Raw genomic sequence first — 27,863 nt, forward strand, 5'->3', positions numbered from 1 at the left:
CTCAGAGGAAGAAACCAGGCCAGAGAAGAGGAAAGTGGTCAGGCCTGGAATGTCTTTCTCTCCTGTCCCCTTGCCAAATGTCCCCCCACTCAAAACAAAACAAGATCCCAGTCCTTCCCAACTGTCTCCTGGAATCAGATAATGAGATGGCTTAGGACTTATAGTGCTTGTTAACTTCAGTCATTGCATGGGGGTATGGCTCAAGTGGGAGTCATCTCGAGGCCCCCAGTCATGCCCTAGTACCCCCCTCCAAAAAAAAAAAAAAGAGACTTCAGTCAACTTCTTAAAACTTTAAGTGGTCGATGACCAGTGCTACCAATTTTATGAAACCTCTCTCCAACCTCTTCTACAGGGAATACGTGTATGCACACATTTGTACATGTTTCAGTGGAGAAGGTCCATCATTCTTTTTTGTGCTGGTACTAGGGCTTGAACTCAGGTTTTGTTTTGTTTTTCCTCAAGGCTAGCACTCTACCCCATAAGCCACAGCTCCATTTCCAGCTTTTTGTTAGTTATCAGAGTTTCACAGACATTCTTGCCCAGGCCAGCTTCCAACCGCAATCTTCAGATCTCAGCCTCCTGAGTAGCTAGGATTACATTTTAGAAAAACTTGAAAAGTGAAGTAATAGCTCTGCTTAATTTTTTATTCTGAGCTTCACACCAATAAGAAAGTATGATTTAAGCTACAAATCTTATTTCTCAGAATAAAGCACAGATGTAAGCACCTGTGCCAGGTTTTGTATAACATTTCTGGATGTATGGAAGCTCATCTCTGGGTTCAGAGCCTATCTTCCTTGGGAGGCTGTACACTGTGACAATCCACCTCCTGGCACTGGGGATAATATTTATCCCAGCCAGTGTGCAGGGTTGCTGTTTGGGAAGTCTTTCATTATTGGCTATGATGATGACCCCCGAGGACACCTGTCCCCCCAGCGAGCCTGCTCCTTCTCTACTTCATGCTGAAAGAACTTGGGGAGGGCACTACTTGTGTTAGGATATACATAGACCCTTGATTTAACTTGGGTTTCTTTAAAGAAACAGAAGCATATGCCTGTCCAAGCAGACCTTTGTTCCCACCTTGACTGACTAAATTCTTCGGTACAAACAAGGTGTTCGCACCCCAGTGTTGTGGACTCAATCAGGAAGCACCTCCATCAAAACACACAAAACCCATTGTGTAGTTTTATTGTCTGCTGAATCTGAGGCATGCTCTCCTCCTTTATCTCTGTTGACATTCTGAGGCATTGGGAGAAATGCACATAGCTCAGTAGACAGAGCATGGGGTGGGGATGCCCAACTGCAGGAAGAATATGCCCTAAGAAACTCGTTATCAAACTCCAGATTAACCACTAACCTCTGGGGGAAATTGTTTATATAACTCCAAGAAGTCACTGTGGGACTCTACTGGAACTTCAGAACAAGTACTGCAGTTTTATTTTTTCTTACTGTTTGTTCTAAACGTTAGCTGTTTACCAAAAGCAGAACCAGTATGCCTGTAAAAACCATGGGAGGAGGGCCGAGGCGCCCTTAGTGATTTATTCTTGTTCTTTCTGCCATTTAGACAAGTCAGATTTCACTGACGCCTGGAAAGACTTGGGAACACTAAAATAATGAGGGGAGAGCTGAACAGGTATGAACTATAGGGTGAGGCTACCTGGAAACTGAGGTCCCATAGAGCCACACCTGTGGGACCCTGAACTTCCCTACACCTCTCCACCTCAGAAATATGAGAACCTCTAGCTAGACAACAACCAGAAGAATCCAAATATCTTCATGTCAGAAAGTATCAGAGAAGCTCAGTCTTCACACACAAAGCAACGCAATTCTTCTGACTGCCTTGGTCAGAACACAGGACTTTAAGCTACACAAGTCTTTGTCACAAAGTAAAGTCTCCTGGGAACCTCACTACTCTGGAATTCCTGGGCTGGCTTCAGCAAACTGCCCTTATGAAGGGACAGCAAATTGCTTGTAGCCATTGAGAAGACAAACTCACTCCAAACCCTTGCCCCCTTCCTCCCTAATTCAGTAAATTCTTTCTTATCTTCTCACTCAGATCAGTCCAGAGGCAGGACTTCTGCCCTGCTCTTAGTAACTGCTGCCATGAAGGACAAGTAAACAAACACCTTCCCTTGTTCCCTTGTTCTCTTGTTGGAAGGAAAGTGGGCCTTTTGGAACAACTGTATCTATAGCTGTATCAATAGCATTCCATGGGAAGGGAGAGCAGCTCAGAGGAAGAAACCAGGCCAGAGAAGAGGAAAAAATTCAAGAGAAAAAGATTCTCTAAAACCATCCATTTTGCTTCTTTGAAGTGTCTTCTTGCTGGGCGCTGGTGGCTCACACCTGTGATCCTAGCTACTCAGGAGGTTAAGATCTGAGGATCCTGGTTCTAAGCCAACCAGGGCAGGAACATCCATGAAACTGTTACCTCCAATTAACCAGCAAAAAGCCAGAACTGGTTCAAGTGGTAAAAGTACCAGCTTTGAGGGGAAAAAAAAAAAGGCAAGGGAGGGCTGGGAATATGGCCTAGTGGCAAGAGTGCTTGCCTTGTATACATGAAACCCTGGGTTCAATTCCCCAGTACTGCATATATAGAAAAGGCCAGAAGTGGCACTGTGGCTCAAGTGGCAGAGTGCTAGCCTTGAGCAAAAAGAAGCCAGGGACAGTGTTTAGGCCCCGAGTCCAAGTGGCCCCGAGTCCAGGACTGGCCCCCTCACCAAAAAAAAAAAAAAAAGGCAAGGGAAAGTGAAAGGTCCTGAGTTCAAATTCCAATACTGACACAATTTTTTTTTTAATAAATCTCTTCTCTTACATTTGTTCAAAAGAAAGAAGCATTCCCTAATTAGTACAGGTTTAGGCAAGCCATAGCAGAGCATCACAAGGCCCAATAGCTATACCCTTAGAAACACATAAGATGATGCTAAATGAAATGAACTCCATGATATGGAAACAAGTGATATATCACAGTTATAACTACTTTCAACGTCTTATGTGTATGTGTAGTTTCTATTATTGATGATGTTTTGTATCACCTTCCTATGTTTGCACCTACATTATCTCTGTAATCTTATCTGAGTATATTGGAAACCGTGTTTACTGGTATTGGAAGTAGGAAATTCAAAGGGAATACCAAATTCGAGAGACACAGGGTAAAAAAAGAGAAATAACTACAAAAGCAATACTTGCAAAACTGTTTGGTGTAAGTGAACTGAACAACTGGGAGGGGGGAGGGAAAGGGGGGGAGGGAGGGGGGCATGAGGGACAAGGCAACAAACAGTACAAGAAATGTATCCAATGCCCAACGTATGATACTGTAACCTCTCTGTACGTCAGTTTGATAATAAAAATTTGAGAAAAAAAAAAAGAGAGAAGCATTCCCATTTGGGGATATATATGCAAAGTTTTAGGTCTTTACTAGAGGGATTTTTTTTTTCTGGTGAGCCTAGTCTTTTTCTTTTCTTTTTGCTGATCCTGGGGCTTGAACTCAAAGCCTACATACTGTCCCTGAGCTTGCTCAAGACTAGCGCTATACCACTTGAATCACGGCACCATTTCTGGCCTTTTCTGAGTAGTTTATTAGAGGTAAGAGTATCATATACTTTCCTTCCCAAGCTAGCTTTGAATCGTAGTCCTCAGATTTCAGCCTCCTGAGTAGCTAGGATTATAGGCTTGAGCCACCAGAGCTGGCTAAGCCCATTCTCTTTCATAATTTCAGCTGAACCTTAAGTTCAGGAAATACAGCAATGATCTTTAGGTTTCATTTTCTTTCCTGTATAAGAAGCCAGACTACCTACTTTGTAGCTCACTCTGTTGAGAGCTGTTCTTCGTTTCCAACTTTCTGCTCTGCATCTCATTTCTCTTATTGGTGTTTAGGTAAAATTATTTGCTTTCTCCAACTTCATCCTGAATGGGTCAGTAAATCTTAGTACCTTCATAGCTGTGATTGCAGCAGTATTGCTCATTTTACTTGTGCTTTTCAGTCAGCTATCCTTGCAATATTTTACACGACTCTCACAAAGTTATGAAGAGAATGATAGTTCACTCACTGTCACACTTTAGAAGACACAACAATCCTAAAGAACTGTGTTTTCAAGGATGCTGTGAGAAAGCCCAATAACTCGCAAATGTTCCCTTATAAGAGGGCTGATCCTGGCTCCCATCCTTGGATATTTGGTAATAACTTAAGATATTTTTCATTGTCCCAAATTGAGGAAATAGGTGCTACTGGTGCCTAATGGTTAGCGCCAGGGACACTGCTATCTTTCCTACCTATTGCCAAGGCAGTCCAAACAACAGAGTGATCTGATCCCAAGCTTAGTAATGCCAGGGTTGAAAACCTGCCAAGAGAGGATTTTTTTTTTTTACTCTTTCTTGCTTTCCTTCAATGCCAGGAAAAAAAGAAAACATCCCATCTTGATGAGCATGAGAATCCTGAGTTCTTCTATCTCATGTGGATTCAGACATTGGAGGGCACAGGGTACCATGGAGCAGGGCAAAGTACAAGGTCAAAGACGGTCTTCTTAGCTGCCACAGCTGTCTCAGTTCCAAGGAGAGACAACTTTGACAGAAGCAGAGGAACAACAAGTTACAAGGATGTTTAGTTTGTGATAAAAAATCATTTTGCAGATTAAAGTGCTTCCTCCTGCCCATAAAATGGTATGTTCTTTACATAACTCAAAAACTGGACTCATTTAACTGTGTTGTGAATGGGTGACAAGATTACTGCTCATGGCCATGTTCAATTAATTCCACCCTTGGAATCAGTCATCCCCGGGTGTAGGTGGTGTTAACTCCTTGTATTTTCACCCACATGCTTTTGAACTAACCTGTGTTTTCAATGTCTGTATTTTCACCATGAAGTTTGTGGGGGTTGTTTCCTAGAACCAAATTCTCTTTCATAACTCTTGGCTCTGTCTTCCTTCACTCCTTTGTAGGTAGCCAGACAACTACTGAACTGCAATTGCTCTTCCCAGTGTAAGTGCAGTTAGGAGAAGTGAGCCCTTACTCAAGGTCATCAGCACATCTCATTGGCTTAGATAGGTCCATGTGCTCATCCTTTAACTAATACAGTAGCCAGACAAGTGCTTGGAGCTGATTGGCTATGCCCTAGGGCACATCATACTTCTGAGATGAAGTGTAACTTTATGTCATGTATTTGAACCCAAAAGTGGGATAAATGTGTTGCTTCTAAGGGAATTTTGGAGTAAGATAATTACACCACACACACACACACACACACACACACACACACACACACACACATTGTAAAGGAGCTTTGGATTCTGCAGCAGAAGACTTTGGTTCTTACCCTAGCATCGTAGTTAATTAGTGCTAACTGGCACTTAACTCAAGATAGTTTTATAACTATCCCTGTCTCTTCTTGTTTGTCTGCAATGTGGACATTACCGTCAAGGTAGATATAAAAAAATAAATTATCTAAGAACAATGGAAGTATTATACAAGTACACGGTCACAATCTTGTTAGACCCGCATGAATTTGATTCTGCTTTTGAGTCTCAAAGAATCTAGACCAGCTATTACCCACCTAGCTAGTCCATGCCAGCCTTCTGAAACCCAGTGTCTAAATTTATCCCAATTCTCATTGTTGCAGGTCAGTGTGGGAAATCTTCTGAGGTCAATGATTGAGGTAATTGGCTTGAAAAAGTCTCTGCTAAATGACATAATTGGTTTTAATTATGTAATTATGGCACTTAAAGTGTGCGGGTGAAAGGTTACTATTATATTTAGAAGTGAGATCCCCAAATGAAGCAAGGGTGTTTAAGGCACATGTCTTCCCATTTCTCTTTCTACTTTGTCAGAAGGGAGCCAGAGAAGGCTGGCCTTGGCTTGGGTGAGTTGGGATGATTGTCCCACAGAAGGTAGAGCTGGGGCGGTTCCATGTATCATAGGAGCCTTTGTAATGAGACTGAAAGGGCTTCCGTAAAGACCTCCTTGTGATCTGGTTACTCCGCAGTGCGGACTTCACTGTCAGCAATTGAATCTGATTGGGCAGGGTAATTATATGATTGCTGCTGGTGTTTGTACATGCATGAGGATATTTTTATTGGAGCAAACCTAATTGCTTACTTACTTAGTGGAAGGAGAAGCTAAGCAAATTTATGTTGTCATAGGTTAAGAAGACATCCTTGCTTTGTGCCTGAAATAACCACCTACTCAGAATCTTAGAAGTGAGGGTTTTGTTTCTTTCTCTGTTCAGTCAGTTGTTTGTGGGAGTGATATTAAATGATAACATTAAAACCTAAGAAAACCACTTAACTGTGTTTTTCATGAAAAACGACCATGTACACATTACCCTTTCTTAAACTCTCTCACACAATGGTCTCTTTCACAAGCAGCTACAACTAGGGGCCACACTTAAACTACTGGGGCTTTCATGGGCTTTTGTTGGCTTTGTTTTGTTTTGTTTTGTTTTTGTTTTTACCCCATGTGGAGGCCCCTGACAGTTCTGACTTCACCAGCTATCCCGTTTCCCTGAGTTGCACAAGACAAGTAGGAGATATTATGTCTGTGATAGTGTTTTACAAGTGAAAAACACCAAGAATAAGGGGCACAGAATGGGCCCTCTGCAATTTCCCAGGGGCCTGGGAGAAAAAGAAAGGAGGGACCGTGGGAGAGCCAAAGGGAAGAAAAGAACTCTTGGGGCTCCTAAGTGGACGGTGCCAAGCAGTCCACCTGCATCTTGTCTGCTGTAGCAACTCAGAGTGTAGCTGGCATCTTTCCCCTGATGTGGCTGTGCAGAAAATAGATCACTGCAATTAGGACAGTTCCAGAGCAGTGCAACTCCACATGACTATTGTGTCTGGGAGTGTGTGCATGGGAGAGTGCGTGCATGTGCTCACACACATGCTGGTACAGGTGCTTGAAGTCATGGCCTAAGCACTGTTCCTTAGCTTATTTGCTCAAGGTTGGAACTCTACCACTTGAGCTACAGCTCTACTTCCAGCTTTTTGGTGGTTAACTGGAGAAAAGAGTCTCATGGACATTTCTGCTCAGGCTGGCTTCAAAGGGAGAACCTTAGATCACAGCCTCCTGAGTAGCTAGGATTATAAGGGTGGGCTTTTGACATACAGGTTACAGTTTTTGTTTGTTTGTTCTCACAAATATCTACGTTTCTAAGTCCTTTCCTCAGATGCTACCAAAGAAGTAGAAATGCAGTTAGATTGTGGGAATCAGAGGAAGGCCTTGTGATGAGAGGTTTTGGACTGCAAGTCTGGGTGCTGTAGACAGGTGGAAGATTGTAGGCTGGAGAATGGCTGAGAACAGTCCTGCTCTCAACTCTTGGAAACCTTTCACATGCTAATGATCCTGCCCACCCCCATCTTGTCAGGCTAACTGCCTAGATCTTGGGGGTCACTTCTTAGCAGATTTCCCTGACCACTTGCCCTCCACCTGAACTGGCCATCTTCGCTTTGAACTCCATAGCATGTCCTCGGATCCTGTACCCACCCTCTTGTCATGGCTTGTCTCCTTGTTTTCCCAAGTAGCCCACTAGCTCGATGAGGGCAAGGACTGTGTGCATATTTTGCACCACTCTGCCTCCATTCTGAGCCTGGCATAGTGCTTGATGAGCGTGTAGAGTGACTAAATTGGGAAAGGAATGCTTGTTGGGTGTCTTTGGGAACTCTGGGTGCTCCCTGCCCTTGCTGTTAATACTGCTTTCTTGTTGCTTACAATTTTCATTGCCCTAGATGATCCAGCTCTGTCGGAGGCACATAGGCACAGCCAAATCTCATGCTGTACATTGATCACCTGTCCAACCTTTGCCTAGAGTGGGAGCCCCCAGTTCCTTCAAGAGATCCAACTTTACCTGTCTGTAAAGAAGAAGAGGAGGAGGGAGACAGCTGGGAGGACCCAATGGCAGTTAACACCAGAGCAGGTCCAATGTTTACTTATAACCTTTTGGAGGTGGGTAACTACAAATTTTTGGGGTGCTGGGTTTTAGACTCTGGATTTCAGGGCTTATGTATTTTTTTTTCTGTAATATAGGGATTGCACCCTATTCTTACATTGAATCCGAAGCCAGATTGTTCCTTGATTCTCACTAGTGAAAATCAGAAATCCATATTCATCCATTCACATGGTACCAGTTGTTGGGTTGGCCTCATGTCTTGTTAAATGGATACAAAGGAGAGCCATTTGTTGGCCACTGTTTAATGACGATTTTTTTTTTTATTATTTATTTGGCCAAGGACTGGGATTTTCCCCAGATTTTCTTGTTAACTTCTTATACCATGAGATCCTGAATAACTACTAAGTAGATGTGCTTTCATTTGGACTGCTGTTTTTAAGTCCAATCCCACACAATCTTGGGGCGTGTCTAGCCAGCCTCTTCCCTAAGCAGAATATGAACCAATGACTTCAGGGTCTTTAGGCAAAAGGGCTTCCTGCTGATTCCCTAAGTCCCAAATTCTCCCGGATTGAACTGCCAGGGATGAGTCAAATTTAGAGTTAACAACTTGTGGATGGGTGGGCATTTGCATATGGAAACCACAGCCTCACACGGAGTGGGACAGACTAAACCCACAGAGGCCACAGCTTCTTGGGTAGCAATCTCTGCATCCAGGTCTGAAATGTTTTCTGCTTGTGGTAGTTCTGAGTCTCATTAACTTTGCATTCCAGAGTTGCATTTTTGCTTGGGCATAATATGCACCTAAATAGGGATTCTCAGGAGTTTCCTTCTAGGAAAGAGTTTGAATCCACTTTATTTTATAAGTAGGTGTGTTCACAAACATTGTACACTTTGTATCAAACAGCCATGGGCTATGGTGAGCTTTATGGTTGAGTTCTAAGGAAAAGTTTAATTTAACTTTCAGTTTTGGAATGGCACCAAGAAATGCCTCATCATCTCATATCCTTTCTGGATTGAGGCAGGTAGTAACTGTCTATACAAATAAATCACATACATCTTCAAAAACATCTTTGAGTGACATTTAATTTATAATTCAACTTGGCTTCAAGTGTCCCATCTTGTCTAATCATTATGATCTATCTCCTTTTAGCGGAAAAGAAATACAGATTCATATTTTGCATAAGTTGGGCTAGTCCTTTTGTTTTTAGCATCACATAATATGATAAAGAGAATACTATAAAAACAAAGAAGGAAAAGAATTTAGGACTGTCATTTTAGGTCACACCCAAAATTAACCAATTGTTTCTATTGTTTTGTTTTAGAAGCCATGCTCATATTCTTTTATTGATTGATTCATCCAAGGAACAGATTTAAACATAGTTCTCCTTAGTGCAATGCCTGGACCAGCAACCTGCCTCCTGTTACCACCTATGAACTTCTTAGAAATAGACATTCCCAGACCTCACCCAGACCTACTGAGTCAGAAACCATGGGTGAGGCCCAGCAAGCTGTCTGTGAATGTGCCTCTGGTAATGCCAGTCCACACAACACTCAGAGAGCCCAGCTTCTGCCAGTGCATGATATGGGGTGTGTTAGAGGGGTGTGGCTAAGCCCTTCCACCCAGGACCTCGTGATCCCATCAATGGGCATGAGGCATAAATTCATCAGACATTTAAGCAGAATGATCTTCATAAAATATAAATTACATCATATACTTGCTTCCTAAACTCCTCCAGGCGGTTTCCTTTGTTCTTGTAATGAATATAAAGGCTTGGCTAAGACATGCAAGGCCTGGCTTGCTCTGCCCCCTGCCTACCCTCCCAGGCTCATCCGGTTCAATTCCCTTCCTCCTAGTGCTCTCGCTGTATCAGCCTCTTTCTGAACCCCCAACCTGTCCAGAATGTGATGTCAATAGGACCTAGAAGAAAGAAAAGGAGGGACAAGAGAATGGTGAAGGGTCAATGATAGACTTGGTCCCTGAAATAAAATATGTTGAAACTCCTGTTCCCATAGGTTAATATGTTGACACAGTAATATAGAAATAGATGTGGTGGTTTTATTGATGTCATAGTATTATTATTGGCCTCATCTTGTAGCATAGCAATGTCTGAAATGATTTGCCAAACCAAAGCAAATACAAAGTACATCTTGGTGTCATCTATTTTTATTGACCTATCTCTCAGAGGTCTCTACTGGGAGGGTACAGAGTCACAAGTAGGACATGAATAAACACTACTGAAGATAAGATGGTGACATTGCCTTATGCTAGAGTGTTGGTGAAGGTGATGAATGACTTTTGCTGTCTTCATTTAGTTTTAGAAGGATGGTGACCATATATGTTGGGTTTGGCCTTTTTATATTTTTATGGGGATGGGTAGGGGTTCGGAGAGATGAGAGAGAGATGAGTGACATTGACCAAGATGTATTATACTCATACACTGGCATGTTGAACTGGGTTTGATCTCCTTAAGACCATGAATGCTAATATGTATCTTTAAGAATAGTAAATGTGGGCTGGGGACATGGCCTAGTGGCAAGAGTGCTTGCCTCCCATACATGAAGCCCTGGGTTCAATTCCCTAGCACCACATATACAGAAAACGGCCATAAGTGGCACTGTGGCTCAAGTGGCAGAGTGCTAGCCTTGAGCAAAAAGAAGCCAGGGACAGTGCTCAGGCCCTGAGTCCAAGGCCCAGGACTGGCAAAACAAAACAAAACAAAACAAAAAAAAACAAACATTAGAGGCTGGGGATATGGCCTAGTGGCAAGAGTGCTCGCCTCGTATACATGAAGCCCTGGGTTCGATTCCTCAGCACCACATATACAGAAAATGGTCAGAAGTGGCGCTGTGGCTCAAGTGGAGAGTGCTAGCCTTGAGCAAAAAGAAGCCAGGGACAGTGCTCAGGCCCTGCGTCTGAGCTCCAGGACTTGCCAAAAAAAAAAAAAAAAAAGAATATTTTGTTTTATTTTATATATCAATATTGAACTCAGGGCCTCGTGTTCTCACTAAGTTTTCTTGCTCATGACTGGCACTCTACCATTCAAGCCACGCCTCCAGTCCAGATTTTTCCTGATTAATTGTAGATTGAGTCCCTCAGATTTTACTGCCTAAGCTGGCATAGAACCACTATTACAGGCATGAACCACTGGCATCCTACTAAACAGGACTTCGTTTTTAAAATAAATTGAATTTGAAGAAAACAAGTTCTTAGATTTAGGACTTCAGGAATAAGAGCAATAGTGTGTGTGCACGCGTATGTGTGTGTGTACACATGCTGTTTACAGTTTTGTCTCCATAATAACAGTCTGTTCTTTTATAAACACGGCATCTGCTATTGGGTATCATTTGTTCATTAAGAAGCCTGTGATTCTGCAGGGTAGGAAAATGTTAACTTGAAGGCACCAAGAGGGAAAATGGAGTGTGTTCTTAGGAGAAGTTTCTCCTCTAGTCCCCTAGCTTCTCCATGAGAGGCCCCTTCCTATTGCTAAGGTAAAGCTAGTCTGACCCCCTCCCCGACCCACCTCCAGTATTTTTTTTTTTTTTTTTTGGCCAGTCCTGGGCCTTGGACTCAGGGCCTGAGCACTGTCCCTGGCTTCTTCCCGCTCAAGGCTAGCACTCTGCCACTTGAGCCACAGCGCCGCTTCTGGCCGTTTTCTGTATATGTGGTGCTGGGGAATCGAACCTAGGGCCTCGTGTATCCGAGGCAGGCACTCTTGCCACTAGGCTATATCCCCAGCCCTCACCTCCAGTATTGATGAGCAGCAGAGAGGAGAAGACAGACATTCTTTCCTCCCCCCCCCCGCCCCCCACTTTGGGACATAGAGCTGGGAAGGTTTTATCAAATAGTTAAATGAAGGCACTCTAAGCTGTGTACAGTGAGCTAGGAGAGCCAAGAATGGGGAAATAGGCTCTCTGGGTTGGCAGGAAGGGACATGAGACTGCAAACTAAAACATGACCAGATGTTCATTCAGGTGTGTGTCTAGGTTGGTGATGCAAAAGGAAGTAAGGGAGAGTTTTCACAGGTTCCTCACCCTAGCCAGGATTCTGCCACTGGCTACCACCGCAGAGAACCATCTGGGCACCCAACAAGATGAGTGGAAACATGACTCCAGAGTAAATCCCGAAATAATGCACTTTGTCTACACAGGCTTTGTTCCATGTGCTGATTTGACAGTTGTCAAATATGACACCAGCATCAGCCTAGGCACTGGCGCCATCCTTTTCTGGATTTTCTAACTCTTCTGGGGCAGCTCTGGGAGGCAGCATTTCAAGTCAGCATCTGCTGGATCTATCAAGGGCCAGTCACCGTTCTCTGGAAGGTGCTCCATGGCATGCAGGGAAGGATGGAGAGCACCTCCCAAGAAGCTTTCCAGGTGGCCAGCTGTTCTAGGAGGAGGGACCCAGAGGCCCTTCACATGCCCCATCTGTCTTCCTAGCTAGGACGTAGTCTGTTCTATACAGTCTCTGTGTATTGTTTCTTGGTTTATAGCAGGGACCTTTACATAGATCTGGCACTCAGAACTTGTGGGCAGATGAGAGAAGGTTCTGAAAATGTGCTAAGGGTTATGAAATGAAAGAGATCTAAGACCATGCATTTATCCATCCATCATCCAAACACATTTGCTGCAGACTTCACTCTTGAACCATATAGCCAGACACACTGTCTGGTTCATGCTAAGTCCACTGTTGATGCTGGTTATTGTAGGGGATGCAGAAAACAATTTCTGACCGCTGAATCCCTTTGAAGTCCCATTCTACATGCTCTTTGTTGCTCAGGTGCAGCAGTCCAGAGTACCAGGCTCTGTGAAGGTTTCTGCCCTTCAGAGGAGTAGGACTTACCCGCTGGCACCTGTTTCTTGACCTTTGGGCATGAGCCTGATAATTTAGAATGCCAAAGGACAGCTCAATGGCTGTCTATATACAATCAAGGCAAACACGAAATGATAGGGGGCAAGTGAACTTCAGGGTGGTCCAAGTAGCTTGTTAAAAAAAAAAAACTAACAAGTGGGCTGGGTGCCAATAGCTCACACCTGTAATCCTAGCTACTCAGAAGGCTGAGATCATGGTTCAAAGCCAGCCCAGGCAGGAAATTCTGTGAGACTTTTATCTCCAATTAACTACTAGAAAACCAGAAGTGGTGTTGTGACTCAAGTGATAGAGCCTTAGTCTTAAAGTTTCTGCTTGCTGAAGAAGACATAGCCTGTTTCTGAGAATGAGGACTGTGGTTGAATGAAAAGGATGATTTCTGCACACTTGAAGAATTTGAGTCTAGAAGCCAGAAATGGAGCCTATAAGTCATTTCACTCAAACAGATGACTCTGTCTTCTCTCCCACCACAGATACACAAAGTTTCTAAATTCAGAAACTAGAATATACAGTTGAAGCTTTCTGGATTCAGGATGATCTAGATATACTGAGCCATATTCCTGAAAGATGCTTCAACCAGTCTGTCCCCTTTGTCACAGCTGGCCCAGGCCATTCATGTTTGCCTTTATTCAAACTGGTGCCCCACCAGTTTGAGGTCTTCCTCACCTGTCTGATGTGCTAGAGGGAAGGGCTTACTGCTAGGCTTGCTGTGGTAGGTCCTATGTGGCAGAGCCAATAGACCTCTATGGCTCACCATGAATCACCTGGATACACACCCGGGCCTCCTTAATGATTTGGGCTTAAGAGCTTTGAGTAAAGTTCTGAAGGCTATGTTCACCTGGACAACCTTGGAGGCCTGTGTCATGGTTTGTGGACTGCCCACCTGCCCTCTGAGATTCACGTCCTGCACGCATCAGCACTCAACTAGGCTTCTGGTCTTCCAGTTTCAAACCACTGGACTCAAAAGAAGAGCCCATGTGCCAAAAGAGACTGTCAGAAGACAAAGGCTGCTAATGAAGTCCCAGGTAGATCCACTGAAATGGGGACTGGGCAGGTGGTGTGTGTGATAGACTCAGATACTTGGTCATCTTCTTTGTGATGGTAGAGAATACTTCCATGCCAGCTGCTTTTCTGAGGCCTGTCAGATCTGTGTTCCTTGAAGCCACCTGTTATTTTCTCACTGGATCCTTGTGGGTTATTTTCCTTTACATAGACAAGTCAGTAATTTTGCCAGACTATTTCTAGTGCTTGCCTCCTTTACATTTTCCTGGTATTCACTAAGCCCTTTTAACCTGCTACATGTGTTTTCCATCTGCATAAATTTATCTCTGCTTTTCTTGGTGTAGACTTTTTCTTCTGAGGTTTCTATTATCTTCAGGTTCTCCCTGTCTAATTCCTGTATGTATCATCTTGTCCCTCACAGATTGCATCTCTGTATTCCGGGATCAGCTCACAAATTTACAGTTTGTTTCGCTGACTATATTTTCTACAATAGCAATTTAGTTCTTGGCTGCTTCTAATCTTGGCTGTGATTCCAATACTGCATTTTTAATGGCGGGTAGATGGAATGGAAAAATCTCCCTCCATTTTCTATCTTGAATACACTTTTCTGCCTCAGTGTCTCATACAAGCTTTCTTGTTGACTGGGAAACTGAGACCCAGATTGGGGTGAAGGTGAGATATAACTCCTGTCTTCCACCAGTCTAAGACTCTGTTTTACTCCCAGGTCTCCTCATAGTAAAGATTAGCCCTAAGGTTAAAAAAAAATAAAACAGACAATATCCTCAAACTAATAAAAAAAATCTCATATCTGTTAAGTATCAGTATTCCAACTGAGAATTTCCTTCTTTGTGTTTATTCATCCTTTATTAAAAAAATTCAGTAAGCAGCTTTTATGAGTGAACTGTAACAACAATAAGGTTTAAAATGGTAGTTTCCCTTTGGGAGCAGTTTTGCACCCAAGGGCTCATTTAGTAGTACCCAGAAACGTGCTTGGTTGTCAAAACTTAAGTGTGTGTAGGAGTAGGGAGAGTTGCTGTTGGTATCCAACAGAAAGAGGCTGAGGAGGTCACCTTCTGAAATGCAGAGGAGCACCCTATAACAAAGAATTTCCCAACCCCAAAATCAATAGTTCTGATATTGAAAGACCCTAGCTGCAAGGGAACAGAGTGCACTCTATATCTGCCTGAGGAGTAAAGACCCCTGGGAGTGTGCTTTCTCCCCCCTTCCCCCCTTTCCCTTTCTTTTTATCTCTCCATCTCCCTTGTTCTCTATTGCTCACTCTCCTCTTCCTTTCTCTCTTTCTCTGTCTCCCATTTAAAACATCACTAAAGTTAAAATATTTGTATTTAAGAACTAATACTGAATATACAATTCCTTCAGCCAACAAGATAAGAGAAATAAAAATTTCTCAATCAAAAGACAAGAGGAATTAAATTAAGCTTGGATGGAGGAATTTCCAGAATGTTGTCAGGTTGTTTGATTTTTAATTGGATTATATCAGCTGTAAAGGAGGATGGAGTTCATTGTTACATAGCTACACCTGTTTACACTGTTTTCCAATCAATTTTATCCCTTCTATCACACCTCTTGCCCCCCCTCTAGAAAATAGTATACCTAAATGGTTTCCTGGTTTCATTTGCATAGTCAGAATGTTCCAGTGTATAGAGCATTGCCATCAAAATTCTGTGGCTTCTATGCCCCATGATAATCGGGAAGTTTGGTAGTATTCTTCTTTAGATAGTTGCCAATCCAAGAGAAAATCATTAGGCTCTGACCAGTGCTCACAGTGTTGGCACCGATCTGGTAAACAGATGTTTTTGGTGGAAAATTCTAGCAAACTTCCTTCTGAGGAAGGGGGAGTGTTTGGCCAGACAAAAATGCACCCAGACAATCTGCCCCTTTGTTAATAAATGCTGTCATCTTGGCTGCCCCTCTAGCAGCCTCATTCTCCTAAAATCTTCAGTGAAAAGGCCATTGAATAAATACATCTGGCATTCGCCAGGATTTTTCTAGCTATACTTTAACAAGGACTGGATTTAATCAGATTCAAAGGCACATTGAGCTTCATTCCAGGAGAGTGGTACATCTCTAGACAAGCTCTAGAATATAGATTATCAGGAACAAAACAACATCCTTAAGCAAAACTTGCAAACAAATGTAAAGTAACTGAGGCCACTAAAATCCTCACGAGTCTCCAGGTCACCAGGACATAGTATATTCAGTATTCTGGTGGAGTAATCTCATTAGTGTTCATAGCAATCATCTTAATGAGCATTAATGTTATGAGCATTTTATAGATGTAGAAGCAAGGCTTAGGACAATGAGCAACATGTTCAAAAGTTCACAGTAATTCCTTCTCTCATCATTACTGGTGATTTCGAGTTCCAATGCTATTATTTTAAAGTTTTTTTTCTTTTTTGGCCATAGAGGGGGTTGAACAATAGCCTTGTCCTTACCATGCAGAGACTCTACCACTTCAGTCACATCTCCAGCCCTTTTTGCTTTTATTTTTTCAAATAGAATCTTCCTGTTTATACCTGAACCAGCCTAGACTGTGATAAACAGGCATTGTACAGGTGGAAATGCGGATCTTGTGGACTTTTTTCCCTGGGCTAACCATGAATTGTGGTCCTCCTGATTTCTCCCTACCCCCAGTAGCTAGGATTATACACATGAACCATTATACCTGGCCTTGTTTCTTTAATTGAGCAATGCCATCCTTGTGCCAACATGCAGCTATTATAAGAAAGGATGGAATCAATTTCAAGAGACTTGGCAAAGGCTAGGAGGTATATAATAGTAACCAAAACAGAGTTTGGTAGAAAAGACAGTTGAGAATTGTCTTCTCTGTCCTCCTTTACCATCTCTGTGTGATTGGGTGTGGTTCAGGAGATGCCGAGGCCACATGGAAGGGCACAGGTGTGCTAGCAGTGAGGAGCCACATGTGCTATTTCTCAGGTGATGTGGCTTCTCACGGTGCCAGGCTTTCATGGCACACGAGAAAAGTCATAGTTTAAGCATTTGTCCAACAGCCATTTATTTGGCACCTATTATATACTACAGGTGACAAAATATGTCCTATTGAGAGTGTAACATAGATAATCATAGTGTACCTGGCTTGTCCGAGGGGAGTCCCTATCTGCCAAGTTAGGCTGATATCTGCCAAGTGCTCATTCCTTGTCTATTGTGTGCCTGGAGCCATGCCAGCAGCAAGTATTGCACATACATTACATTTCCATGGAGGAAGGTGTAGTAAGTCAGTGAACAAATCAGTAAGATGATTTCACGGGCAATATGTTTCATGAAGAAAATAGAATAGAATGATAGAAGGAAAGTCTGGGAATGGGGAAGCTCCTGGAGCTCCTGAGGTGGTCAGAGAAGGGTTCTTGAGAGGTGAAACAGCAAGAAAACTTTTGGGAAATCAGAGCTGTTTTCTAGGCTGACAATAAAGGTTGTTATTATTTAATTCAGAAGATTAGATGTCATGTATAGGTTTTACTTCAAGGGTTTTGTTAATTTTTTAAATTAAATATGTTCAGTTCTCCACAGACATTTCATTATACTTGAAGAGAAAGTGTATTCTTACTGTGCTTATTGAGATCAAGTTTATAAATATGTAACAGAAATCTTTCAGAACTCTTTCCATGCTTTACCTGCTCATTATTCAGCTTATAGAAGAGATAGTAATTAAAATATTGACAATGATTGTGAATTTGTTAATTTCTTAGTAATTGTAGCTAAGTAAACTTCTATGTATAGTATTCTGTTTTTGTTTCCTTTACTCCTTATAACTGTATACAATTCGTAATCTAACTTGTTCTTATCTTTAATAATCTCCCTTTTTTCTTATTATTGCTTTTACATTTGAATTTTACCTGATAATATTATCAAAGCAGCATAATTTTAGTTTGTACATGTGTATTTTTTTTCTTATCCTTTAGCCTTTATGTGCCACTGGTCTATTTTTTCCACTAATACTGGGACTTGAACTCAGGGTGCTGTCCTTTAGCTTCCTAGCCCAAGAACAGTGCTCTTATCACTCAAGCCACAGCTCTACTTCTGGCTTTTTGGTGTTTGATTAAAGACAAAAGTCTCATATAGACTATTCTATCAGGCTGGCTTCGAACTACAATCCTAAGATTTCAGTCTCCTAAGTAGCTAGGATTACAGGCATGAGCCACAGGCATGAACCATGAGCACACAGCTTACTCCATTTTTATAAACAACATAAAGTTAGATTTTTAAATATTTGGTATTATTTTCTTTTAATGGATAAATTTAAGCTTTTTGTATTCATTGTAACTAATTTCTAGTGATTCAACTATCTTACTTTGCATGTTTTAGTATCATAATTTTTCCTGCTCTTTGTTATTGCCCTATTTCAGTTAACTACTATTTCTTTCTATTTCCCCTCTGCTAGTTTGAGAGTTACATATTCTATTTCTCTTTTTTCAGTATGTTAGATAGTATCTAGAGCAGAATTTGGCAAACACTCAGGCATTCTTAATACATCACCTTAGGTTGGTTCAAGGCTTTTTGCTAGGATTCCAGTTCCCCAGTGGCTAAGTCTTTAATGGGGTGAGGTGTAAATGAAAGTGAAAAGTGTGGCCGCTAGGACGGTTGTATCTGAGAGTGTAGATTGCCAACTTATCTTTGCCAAGACTTGCACCTCATTGCCCGAGGCTACCCATTAATCGACAAGCTGGGTTATAGGTAACATGGCAGCTTCTGAGCCGAGAGTGATGTGATTTCTTGATGCCCTTCCCTTTGTCTGCATTTGAGCTCTTGTAAGTGATGATAAACATTAAATAGCTCCAATAAAACTGTTGAAATGACAGTTTTTAAACTGCATAAAACACTGACATTTTCATTAGATCCTGGCTCCAAGGAATGTCCAGCTTTCATCATAACAGGTTTGTTTACTTCTGTGAAGCCTTAATGTGCTGCCTATGGGAGAAATCTTTCTGTCACCTGCTCTTAAATGGGAAAGGCTTTGTTCAGCCAAAGGATGTTGGGGAAAGGATTTACAAGACGGCTTCTTTCACCTACCCTTCTCTCCCCACTGTCTCCCAAAGGGATAGGGGATGGAAATAAAGGCTTTGAAGAGTTTTGGTAGTAGACAGGAAAGATTCAACCTAAAATGATCCTGCAAAGTCCATCTGGAGACAATGTGGGAGAAGTGCTATTAAACCACTATTTGGTTTCAGTGTATCTTGTTAAAGATAAGTAAGTCATATCTATGTGTCTCTGTCCTCAACCTTTGGGTTCACATTTAAACAGTATCTAGATTTTTGGATTAATAAACTCCTTTGTGTATATTACTAGAGAAAACATTTTAAACTGCCAGGTTCTAAGTAAACACACACAAAAAAGAGGACTTTTATCATCTGATCATTACATTAGATTTCCAACATTCTTTTCCAGAAGATGACAAAGTCTTCATGAGCAAATGTAGCATCAGCTCCATTTAACAAGTTGGAAATTGTGTGTGCTGAAAGACAGACTTGTCTCAATATGACTAGGGCTGGGATATGAACTTTCCCGGCATTGACATGCTTATAATTTATGGCAAGGTTCCCTGCTTGTTTCTAAGAGGGTCTTCCTGTTTTGTAACAACTTGCTGAATCTGGCAATTTTGCCTACTGGCACATGTTAAGAGAGGTAGCCTGGCATGATAGGGAAGCAAATCTCTCGAATCTCACAGGTTAGCATTGGCACTGTGAGTCCAGGACATGCTAACAGTGCATTCAGGAATTGGGGGATGAGCCTTTCTGAGTTGTGGGGTTCTTTTTAATTTAATTTTATTGTCAAGGTGATGTACAGAGGGGTTATAGTTACATACGTAAGATAGTAAGTACATTTCTTCTTAAACGTGTTACCTTCTCCCTCATTTTTCTTCCACCCTCCCTCTTCAATTTTTGCATCTATAAAACTGAAACAACAGACATATTTTTCTGATTTGATCTAAGTATTCAGCAAGGTAACATGTGAAGTATATAGCATGGAACTTGGTCCCACAGCTGAAGACTATTCTAGAACATTTGATGGTGGTGGTGGTGATGATGATGATATTGTTGAAGGTAGTACTAGTGGGGCTAATGGCCATGAAGATGAAGGTGAGGGGGCTGGGGATATAGCCTAGTGGCAAGAGTGCCTGCCTCGGATACACGAGGCCCTAGGTTCAATTCCCCAGCACCACATATACAGAAAATGGTCAGAAGCGGCGCTGTGGCTCAAGTGGCAGAGTGCCAGCCTTGAGCGGGAAGAAGCCAGGGACAGTGCTCAGGCCCTGAGTCCAAGGCCCAGGACTGGCCAAAAAAACAAAAAACAAAAACAAAAAAAGATGAAGGTGAGGAGGAGAGGGTGGATAGTGATAGAAATGTTGATGCTGTGGCTGTCGTGGTGATGAAGATGGGGATGGTAGTGGTGATGGCTGGGTGTTTAAAAAAGACTACGAGGTTATCATGTAACCAAATAACTTAGAAGATTTGAAATTGATTCTGCAGTTCCCCAGCTTCTAGCTGAGCAGCGCTAGTCACTAGTAGAGCTTTTCTTACTGAAATTCTATTATAGATATGAAAACACATAATCTATGTTTATTCATAGAATTGTGTTTTCAAGCCTGAACTTGTTTTAGAAAAAACTTAAGACATATTAGTTCTTGTGTGTATGTGTGTGCACCTGTGTGTGTGTGTGTGTGTGTGTGTGTGTGTGTTCCATACCAGGGTTTCAGTGATGTTCTTGAGCTATGCCTCTAGCCAAGCTTTTTGCTAGTTATTGGGAGATAGACTTTCTTCTCTTTTTTTTTTTTTTTTGCCAGTCCTGGGCCTTGGACTCAGGGCCTGAGCACTGTTCCTGGCTTCTTTTTGCTCAAGGCTAGCACTTTGCCACTTGAGCCTCAGCACCACTTCTGGCTGTTTTCTATATATGTGGTTCTGGGGAATCGAACGCAGGGCTTCATGTATATGAGGCAAACACTCTTACCACTAGGCCATATTCCCAGCAGGGAGATAGACTTTTCTTCCTGGGCTGGCTTTGAATCAATCACAACCCTCCAAGTCTCAGCCTCCTAGGTAGCTAGGATTTCAGGCATGAGGCACCAGTGCCCAGCTTGAAGTATTAATTCTGTATCATTTATTCCTACAGATACTACTTCCATTTTAAAACTTGCTTGTTCTGTGGTTTATGTGACATTTAACAATTTGAAGCTTTTTTTCTTGAATATGTCTCTTATCTCTTTATGCCTTCATTTGTATACATACTGGTAGAACTGAGAGAAGACAAAATAAGTGAAATGGACCAACAGCATGGTGGGGATAGAGTATGAGTGATGTCATAAAACACTGAACCCAGAAGGGAGAGGAGGTGGCTTTGAATGTAAGGATGAAGAACCTTGGAAAATCCATTATTTGGACACTGGCAGTTCAATGTTGTTGATACCTGACACAAAATCACTGGGATAGTAAGAAAAGAGGAGTTGACAAGTACCTGGGAAACTAAAGGGAGGAGGCCACAGATATCGAGGAAAGAGAAAAGAGGCTGCAAAATAGAAACACTTTGTTTTTAGATAGGGGAGAATCTTTTTGGACTAAGAGGATGAGGTGGGTATGAAGAAATAGAAGCAAGAAAATTCGGACAGTTGGTCCTGGAGGAAAGGAAAGAAGTGAGTACAAAAGCTTGTCACCTGAGAAATGTACCTCCCACACCCCTAGTGGGAAAGTGAGGAGACAGGGGCATCATGAAGGTTCCTGCTAGATGACCTTTACTCTCTTAAAAGAAGTAGAGATCTCTAATGAGCAGTGAGAGATGTTCTAGAGACATATGGAGTTGGGAGAAAGATTAAGAAGAACCTCTGAAAAAGGAGAGAGTCAACCAATGATGAATAAGACTTACACAAGATCACTGTAAGGGTCTTCAGTGTACTTCACATAGCCTAAAATTCCACATCTGGCCCTTCAGTGCTCCCCTCTCCATAAAACCCTCCCTTTCCATCTCCTCAGGCCCCATGCTACTCAGGTGCTTGTTATACAGAAATGAATCAGAAAGGAGATTCATAGCAAGGCACAATGTCTCATCCCACCCAGACATTGGTGTGCTGGGGAGCCACCTGGAAGGTCCATAGGTTCAGGAGCAAAGGCATGGAGTGGAGTTCCAGGCCTAGTCAATTGACCTGTTGTTGTCCCTGCCTGTGTCCCACTTGCTTACCATCTTATCCAGAACCTAGTACATTAGGTTCTTATCACGTTCATGTGAATGAGTCAAGGAAGAATAGAAAAATCTCCAAACACCTTGTTATCCCATGAAAATATGAGAGGCTCGTTTTAGAAGGTACGATTACCATGGTATGGTAAGGGCTGAGTTTCATGGTAGAAGGTCAGCTGCCAGTGATGAGCAGGTGAAGGGAGACACTTTCAGCAGAGCTGGGTAGGGCCTTTCCAGAAATGCTCTGATTTAACCACCTACGTGTCTATATCTACTAGTGAGCTCCTATCCCTTCAGTAATTGGATCCAAGGTGATTTAGTCATTTTCATTCTGATGTTGACAAAAAAGCCTACTTTGTCACTGTAGACAAGAATCTGAGGTCCTGCAAAGCAAAGAGATGGAAACAGGTTCTAGATGGAGTTGATGATCCCACGTGGCCATGCCTCTCCCTCTCCTTCCCTCCTCTCCTTCCCTAGCCCCCATGCCCTCCTGACAACTTTACCACCCAAACCCCAGAAGAGTGAAGGGAAAACATCTGCCTAGAAGGAAAGGACAGTGGAGAAACAGAAGTAGCTATATAGGCTGTCTGAATTGATCCAGAAGGTGGTAGCAATGTGTTTATTTTCCAAACAAAAGCTTATTGATTAGGTGCTTTCCAACATATGAGAAAAATAGATGGAACAAATCTGTGCCCAGGCATGGGGACATACCCACAGTAGCCAGGCTTGGACTCAGTAGGAGGTTGGCCCCACTGCCCTTCTCATTTCAGCTGGGTCACCTGGAATCTAGACTTTTTCCCTGCCTTCTCAGTAGAACACTTCCAAGGAGCTCATCTGTCTGTCCTTGGCGAACAATCTGGCATGGTTGAAGTGATATCGTTCACAAAGTTGGTACCTTTATGGACATGACTCTTTTCCACAACTGTCCTTATGGAAAGATCTTTAAAGGCATATGTGAGAGCATCAGACTTATCATAGAATTCAAAAATCTGCCTCAGCTACATGTATGCTGTGTGAACCTTTACAAACAGGTAGCTTTGAGCCTCAGTTTTCTCATTGGCCAAATAGGACAGATACAGCCTAGCTCCTAGGGTGTGGTACAAATGAGAATAATGAAGATGAGATACTTGATAGAGGTGGCAAAAAGATGGGGGTCAGTGATTGGCAGTGAACCTGCTAGCCAGGCAGAAAAGTCTGTGAGACTCTGATCTCTAGTTAACCAGCAAAAGGTAGGAATGGAGTTATGGATCAAGTGATAGAGTGCCAACCTTGAGAGAAAAAGCCAAGCAAGAGTATGAGACTCTGAATTCAAACCCCAGTACCAACATCAAAAATAAATAAACATAAAAACACAGATTTTTAATCATGAAAATTAACCACACTCTTATCCCTAAAGTTGTGTACAGACACAAAAATAGGAAGTTATTATCTCATTCTTGCCCTCGCTTACTTGTTTGGTCACAATGCCAGATGCTCAGATGGTAGACCATTTGGTATGTATCTTTCATCCTAAGTTCAAACATGTACCCACATGTTTACATGTGCGTACATATAATTGTGAACTTTGCAGAATTATAGCCTGTGTGTGTGAATGTGTGTCTTGGAGTCATTGCAGTTCCCTTGGTGTTATGACATGTTCATAGCAGGTCATCACAGAGAAATGGGGTTCAGTGTTTAATGCAGCTGATTTATTGTCTCCTGCTATGGAAAAACCCACACTTATGCAGTTTTCCCCTCCCTCAGGCATTAGATTGTGTCTAGGTTACTTGTTGGCACAAAGAAAGCTACAGTGAATATCAGGCTTCACTATGAATTCTGATGCTTTTATTTCTGTGCAATCAACTCCCGGAGGTATAAAGTCTGAGTCAGAGTCTGAAGCCCTCTTTAAATTGTCATTAGAGACTTCCAAATTGGCTTCCGCAAAGTTTAAAGTCCCCTCAATCCCCCACCCGTGTGTGCCCTATCAGGATAAGAGAGCTCATATTTCCCCTCCAGCTAACCTTAGCATCTTTGCTTAGCATTAATCTTAAATGTTTTCCAGGCTGGTGAGTGGAAAACTGTCTCATTCTATTTTAATATTTATTTCACTTACATTGAATTCCTTTTGTTCACTGATCACTTCTATCTCGCAAAGGACCCATTTTTACCTTTGATTTATGTGGGGGGTGAAATTATTACTTTTTTCTTGCCAGTCTCGGGGCTTGAACTCAGGGCCTGGGCTCTGTCCCTGAACCTGTCTGTCCTCAAGGCTAGCATTCTACCACTTGAGCCACAACACCACATCCAGCTGTTTCTGTTTATGTGCTCCTAAGGAGTTGAACCCAGGGTTTCATGCATGCTAGGCAAGTACTCTACAACTAAGCCACATTCCCAGACTAATCTCATCGTATCTCTTTTTAAAAAATGTACAAGTTGTATTTTCTTTTTAAGAATGTAAGACTTCTGGAAGTGACACCATGGCTCAAAGTGGTAGAGCTGATGAGCTGATGAGCTCAGGGACAGCACCCAGGCCAAGAGTTCAAGCCCCATGACCAACCAAAAAAAAAAAAAAAGAATGTAAGACTTTTGAAAGGTACTGCAGGACAGAGCTGGGGGAGTGAAAAGCAGTGACAGTCCTCGGTGGGCATTCCCTTTCACATGTGGTGGTCCTACTGTTGTCGCAGAGGTGGGCAGAGCTCCCAGTAACCTCTTGAGTGTCACATCTTCAACTTGCTCTTGACGAATGAGGCTTGCTTCTTGGGTTTCACCTGAGAATATGAAACCTTCTGCTGGCCTGACTCCTGCTGGGACTATATTGCCTGACAGCTTCCTCTGTCCTCTCTACCTGAGTCCGGGTCTATGAGCTCTGCATACCCTTTGGTGGCCTGAGAACTTATTTATAAGCTCCCCAGGAAATCAGTGCTGTCCCACAGAGTCTGTAGGGAGGTCTCTGTGAGAGTGATTTTATTCTTATTAAAATAAATGCTAGTTGCCAACCATTGCGCATTTATCCCAGGCAAGCCCGGCGTTATGGGCAGTGCAGGCTGTCCAGTGCACAAGCCCAGAGAAAACATTTGTGACGAAATCAGTGGGTTTATCTCTGATTTCAGTGGAAATCAGGTGTCTTGGAGAAAGGTATCTTTTTATCTAAGTCCCACAGAATCACCATAATAGTGAACAGTGGGGTTAACCATGACCAAGCCACTGTGCTAATGGCTATAATCACATCATTTTAAAAAATCATAATAGATAATTAGAGTTAATGATGTTACCTCCCTCTTTATAGTCCAGACAACTGAGTCTCAGAGAGGCTGTTACTTGTCTAAGGTACACAGTGTAGAAGTGTAACCAAACTCCTTTGTATTGGGACCTCAAAAGGTCCTCAAAAACACCCCACGCATGATTGCAGCATAAACTCTAAGTCTCTCCTTTTATCACAGCATAGAAGTAAAGCCAGGATGATCTTGAACTAAAGCTGTAGCATTGTAGCAGAGGCCCTACCCCCACCCTGCCCAATAGCTAGCTCATCAGGAGGTCAGCATCATTGTAGGAAAGGTGAACCCCACTTCTATATGCTCTCATTTCAAGTCAGAGTTTCCCTATCTCTGTCCCAGAATCACTTTTCTTCAATCACACTAGGAGTGTATTTAACTATATGATGAGGTATGTTGTACAAGAAAGAGCCAGTATTTCCTACCTCTCACTCTGCTACTGATGGATGGACAATGGGTGTGAGGGTTTTTCTGGAATTGATTCATCAGGCATAAGGGATTTCCCTCTCCCTCTCTGACTTCACTGCTGAGGTTCATGTGTCTTTTTAACATTCCACTGGCTTACCAGGGCCTAAGTTAAAAGTTGTCTTTAGGATCCGTTTGTTCTGATGCAATTGCCAAGGCTTTATGAGGTTGTTTCTTCTCTTGGGAAAATGCTGGAAGCCGTTTGTGTATCTGATACCCTGGCTGATGGTAAAGAAGTCCCCAGCTAGAAGGACAAGGTAGAACAATGAGTACTAGTGCTGTTGGGGCCCTGAAACTGATGTTTTCCTGAATACCACTTAGCTTAGAGCCTTTGCCTGTAGGTTGGAGGCAACCAGTTGATATTTGTGCCAGCCTTCAGTTTGGAGGCAGGAGCTCAAAGTATAGCCTAAGGCTGATAACCCATTTATTGGGTCACTTGGGTAACTAGCAGTATTGTACCTGTAGCTTCAAATCATGGGTCTAGCCAATTAAAGGGGATGCTTTTGGAGTTTAGAAGGCAATGATACTTGCTTTTAAAGGTGGGAAAGCTAGGTACATCTGGTTATTAGGACTGGCTGTCAGGTGACCCCTCATGACTGTCTGTCTTTTTTTTTTTTTTTTTTTTTGGCCAGTCCTGTGCCTTGGACTCAGGGCCTAAGCACTGTCCCTGGCTTCTTCCTGCTCAAGGCTAGCACTCTGCCACTTGAGCCACAGCGCCGCTTCTGGCCGTTTTCTGTATATGTGGTGCTGGGGAATCGAACCTAGGGCCTCGGGTATACCGAGGCAGGCACTCTTGCCACTAGGCTATATCCCCAGCCATGACTGTCTGTCTTTATATTGGCCTCTTACTCCTATCTGTAACATGAGATTGATAAATCATGCTTTATAAGGTTGTTGCTAGGATTAAATGGGGTAGGAAGTACGTATAGCTTAGCTCCCGCCAGACACAATAACACTGCTAAACAGTGCTGCCATCAACTCCACAAATTAAGAAATAGTCTACCGGGCTACAGGCAATGTCACATTTTAACTGGCGTGGGTCTTAGAAACACTCTGGAGACCAGTGCTACAATAACCTGTCCAGTTGAAGTCAGACATTCACTATGACAAGGCAATGTGACTGCAAACTGTATACTCTAGGACATTGTTTGGACAAGAAGACGTGCAGTTAGAAGCAGCAAAGCTTTATAAAGAAGGGATGAGATACAAATATTTGCCAGCTGAAGTTTAGCATCATTAGGCAGTAAGATATTCACAGCATTCAGATGCAGTACCCATTAACACAACTACCCCAACAAGTTGTAAACATACAGTGTTAAATGAAAGAAGTTTATTGTGAGACTTACAGCATGACACTTGTTCAATATTTAAAACGGATTTATACTAGATCTATTAATGAATGAATTCATAGAGGACAACAATATTCAATATAATATAAACATGCTTGGAAATGATATCCCACTTTAATGTTCACTTGGGATTGGGAAAGAGAATGGAATAAAACAGGGATGAGTGGGAGAAACTCTTAAATTATAACTCTATCTTTTTGTTTCTAGGAAAAAAATTGAAGGTACTGTAACTAAGTTAAGATTTATTCTTCTGGATGGTGGGAACATAGATATTTTAGTATTTTAAACTTGTTTTATAATCTGAAATATTTTATACTCAACTTGTTAATAAAGCTGAGTTCTGTTGTGTAGAAAAGAAATGATGGCATGATAAATTCTTCTTTCAAAGAGTTTGTAGCTTCCCAAAAAGAAGACAGTATTAAAGAACTTTGTGGTGCATCACAAATGTAGAACAATGTGGATCATTAAAAGAACAAAAAAGAATTGTGGGAAAAGCACAATCTTTTTTTTTTTTCTATAAAGGCTAGTTAGAAACTACATTTGTTTTTTGTCAAAGAAATTTGACATAATACATAAAATTTGTTTAAGAAATTAATAGTGTCCAGATAGATAACTCAGTTATCACTAGCTTAGATTGTATTTGTCAATTTAGAATGGAGACATTTCCCAATAATATACTTTTAGTAATGGTTGTGTTCCTGCTGTGATAGTCAAATACAGTAGTATTAAGTTAATCATAAAATCTTTCCCCATAATTCTATGGGAGATAGAGGGAGAATTTATCTAAAAGTCATGACTAGAATCTGCTTTTGTTCTGCTCTGCAGAAAATAAAGGGACAGATTCTCAGTCCAAAAGCTGC

General features: G+C 42.1%; 1 protein-coding gene across 7 annotated transcripts in view; it reads left to right on the forward strand.

Moving 5' to 3' along the window:
- Erc2 (ELKS/RAB6-interacting/CAST family member 2) overlaps positions 1 to 27,863 on the forward strand; it is a 973,754-nt gene that overhangs the window by 849,018 nt on the left and 96,873 nt on the right. For 3 of the 7 annotated variants that reach the window (XM_048355801.1, XM_048355800.1, XM_048355803.1), the window contains one exon: positions 7,707 to 10,227. The exons of 3 other annotated variants lie outside the window; for them this stretch is intronic. Coding sequence is in view for 1 of the 4 variants with exons in the window: in XM_048355800.1 (XP_048211757.1) it covers positions 7,707 to 7,763 (57 nt within the window). In the remaining 3 variants the exon portion in view is untranslated. Of the gene's footprint in view, positions 1 to 7,706; positions 10,228 to 27,863 lie in introns of those variants that run through there. One more of the 7 variants, XR_007212331.1, reaches the window with a different exon arrangement.

The sequence above is a fragment of the Perognathus longimembris genome, chromosome 10 (genome assembly GCF_023159225.1).
Source record: "Perognathus longimembris pacificus isolate PPM17 chromosome 10, ASM2315922v1, whole genome shotgun sequence".
Taxonomy (NCBI): domain Eukaryota; kingdom Metazoa; phylum Chordata; class Mammalia; order Rodentia; family Heteromyidae; genus Perognathus; species Perognathus longimembris.